General features: G+C 51.4%; 1 protein-coding gene across 1 annotated transcript in view; it reads left to right on the top strand.

Moving 5' to 3' along the window:
• The window catches only part of ASPM (abnormal spindle microtubule assembly), a 36,199-nt gene extending 33,617 nt beyond the window's left edge, over positions 1-2,582 (top strand). Inside the window, 2 exon segments of the mRNA XM_023534763.1 lie at positions 346-512; positions 2,352-2,582. Of these exon segments, the coding sequence (XP_023390531.1) occupies positions 346-512; positions 2,352-2,460 (276 nt within the window). The 3' untranslated portion in view covers positions 2,461-2,582.
• The last annotated feature ends 803 nt before the right edge of the window (positions 2,583-3,385 follow it).

The following is a 3,385-nucleotide window of genomic DNA, read 5'->3' as shown; positions in this document are numbered from 1 at the left end:
AAGAGACCGTGCGACCCCAGGCCCTGCAACCTTGGGCACGTGAAGAGGCACAGTCACGGGACTTGGCAGCTGAGCGCAATAGATATTGGCTCAACGTTTGCCTCTTTACTCAGTATCGATTAAGTGCGCGATTTTTGCATATTCGCCCTCTTTACAATCGTCTTACAGATTAGTTTGTGGTTTAAACCCATCGAACTGCTCGACTTGGAGAGCTTGGTCTTTGACTGTTAAAAGCTCATAAGTTTACTGCATAATGATCATTTATTATGATTGATTTGAGGAGCATAGAAGGAATGCGAATTTTAATTCTTACTTGTTTGAATGAATGTGCATTTTCTTTTTTAGGATGTCCGAAATAGGTCCAAAGTTGTTGACTGTGTTTGCGGTCTCTATAAACTCACAGCTCGTAAACACAGACCAAATACTGAAAGAATACTTTATAAGCAAAATAAGAATTCTTCCGTAAGCCCTCCCTTCATTCCAGAAACACCTGTGAGAACGATGGTTTCCAGGTAAGCAGAAAATGGGTTCTGTAGTTTCGTGTCAACGCTCGTTCATTCAGCAAACATTTACTGAGCACCTACTATAAACAACATCTTGCGTCTGACTCGGGAGAAGCAACACATGAACAAGCACAGCGTCCGCTAAAGCTCAGGGAGGGACCCCAGTAAATCCTGGGCGAGGACACTGCAGCTTTAGCGAGTCAGGCCTATGGTTCTGGGCTGGAGACACGTCCGAGACACAAATGACGGCGGCTCTAGGCTGGGAGCCATTAAGCAGCCAGTAGGCCTGGGAGGCGAATGTGGTCACCTTGGGGGAAGAAGTCACACAGGAGAGAGAGCCCCACGCTGAACCTCACGGCAACCCCAGCGTCTCCAGAAGTCGGCGAGCACGAGCCAGCCCAGGGCTCTGGAGGGACTTGCTGACCGGGCGGGGCCGCGCGGGGCTGCAGAGTCGCAGTCAGTTGTGCAGAGGCGGCCGAGGGGCTAAGTGCTGGGAAGGAGGGAACGGCCGCTGGGTCTGGCTGCCGCGTGGCGACACGTCAGGCGACGGGCTGAAAGCAGGGTGCCTGCCACACGAGAAACAAGTGACCGCCACTGGTCACCCGGAGCAGTGCTAGAGAGACACTCACGATGCTTAATGCGGGTGCAGACTCAGCGGGCGCAGAGCAGCGAGCTTCATGACCACTCATAATTACGACCTTAGATTAGTTGTAAATTGGTTTATGCCTCCATATTTCTCAGTATAACACAAATAGTCTCGATGGAAATTTGTTAATGGAGACCGTTTCTACATACGGTTTTTACTTAAGGACTCGGTACGTTTTAATATGAAGTACGTTTCGAAGACTTATTAGAATGAATGTTTTTTCTATTGATATAGTCAGGTTTTTTAGATAACGTCCGCATAGCGTGAACACGCCGTTTATGCAGGCGGGCAGGCCAGTGGGTTTTGACAGACGTGCGCAGTCGTCATGAGCGTTGGTCACAGCAGAGCTCCCTCGTGCCCGCCTCATTCCTCGCCCCGTAACGGCCAGTGACGCTGCCACCTCAGTGCCGCTAGCTCTGGGCAGTGGAATCACAGCCGTAGCTTTCGTGACCGTCTTGTTTAGCTTGACGCTGTCGAGGTTCATCGACGCTGACGCATGGGTTAGAATTGCGTCCCCTTTCACCTCGGGGTTCACTCCCCTCGGTGGATCCAGCACACTCAGCAGGAGCCAGTAAGAAGGAGGAAAGTGTCCAGTCGCCGGGGTTCACGGGAGGATGACGTGTGGGCCCCCTTCTCAGGGAAGGACGAGGTTACGGCGCATTAGCACGGGAGCGGATCAGAGCGGGTGGAGGGGACTTTTGAAAAGGAGGAAGGAATCAAACGGTCACCCTGGGAAGAGGAGGCAGCGTCTGGGCAGGGTCAGGTCACACTTACTGGCGTAAGATCGGCCGGTTCTCTAAGCTTTCTTTGGCGACGTCCTAGCGATGGAGAGGCGGATGTTTGCATTCAGCACTTTGCAGGAGCAAAACCCTTGACAGATGAGGTCGCTGGCTTCCCGCCCACGTGGATGTCGACACTGCTGCACGTGGTGACAGGAGTCGACAGGAGACCAAGCACCACGTTTACAAAGAACCAACCCCGGGCGGGGTGGGGAGGGGCTTGGTAGATGAGGGGGAGCAGCGGTGGAGCTGAGCACTGTACCCTCGAAGGGGCCCGCTCGGCCGCCGAGAACGATGGGCAGACAGTCTGGCAGCAGTGACGGCGGGCGTCGGGGGGGTGACATGTTCAGGGGCCACAGCTGAGCTAGGACAGACGCACTTTCAGAAGCACGGCATTAATGCAAGACTTCGTTGTTTTCACAGACTTAAGCCGGACTGGGTTTTGAGAAAGGACAGCGTGGAAATCACAAGCCCCCTGCAGGCTATTCAGATGCTGATGGACACGCTCGGCGTTCCTTACCAGCAAATGTGAACATTTTCAGTCTGTACAGTGAAAAGAAATACTAAAGCTAATCATGAATATGTAAAGTGGTTTGGCTTTTCTGTAGAACTTCTGAAATCTGACTTTGTATTAAAATTTAAGAAGCACATATACTGAATTGTTCTTACATTCTTCATTGTTTATTTTGTTTCTTATTTAAGAGTTGTATGCATATAAGAAACTAATATGTCACAAAATGATAACTCTTATTCATGTCTATTAATTACCTTAAAATATTATGGCAGCTGGAACATCATCATATTCCTAAAGGTAATAGAATACTTTATTATCTACATGCGGTAGATAAACTGGGGCCTTTTTCTAAAATGAGTGTTGGAAATTTGAGATTCTGACACCTCACAAGAGAGACGAGGGCACAGTCACTCCGCAGAGACTGGCGGACAGCATCCCTGTCTGTCTCCATGGCGACTGGGCCGTCCAGACCCTCAAGGGAGCCCCCGGGCGTCTAAGTGACAGCCACGAAGCCCGAACTCTGAGCCCATCGGGATCCCCTCTGCCCTGCAGGAGCAGCATCCGGCCGAGAGTGGGGAACCGTTGCCCACCCATATCTCACAGACCCGAAATGCTTCGCCGTTGAAGCAGGAGCTTGGTGTTTTCTGTGGCTTCGGGCCGCTGCCACCGTTGCTGCACCCGTGTGGCTCCGGGACCAGAGACGCCCACCCCAGCAGCTCTGAAATCGGGTGGTGACCTCAAACCCCCCCCACCATAAAGGGAAGCCCTGGAAAGGCGTAACCGTCTGAGCTGCATCAGCAGGTGCTAGGAGCAGAGAGACCGCGTAACTAATTTTGTAGAATAAGGTTGTAACCTAATTAGTCTGCAGTCGTCTAGGATCGGGTTAGGACACATCTGCAAATCATGCTGGTAGGTGAAAGCATATGGGAAATTTTGAGTATTG

Source organism: Pteropus vampyrus, unplaced genomic scaffold (assembly GCF_000151845.1).
Source record: "Pteropus vampyrus isolate Shadow unplaced genomic scaffold, Pvam_2.0 Scaffold131, whole genome shotgun sequence".
NCBI classification, from domain to species: domain Eukaryota; kingdom Metazoa; phylum Chordata; class Mammalia; order Chiroptera; family Pteropodidae; genus Pteropus; species Pteropus vampyrus.
This window is presented reverse-complemented; position numbering and strand designations above follow the sequence as displayed.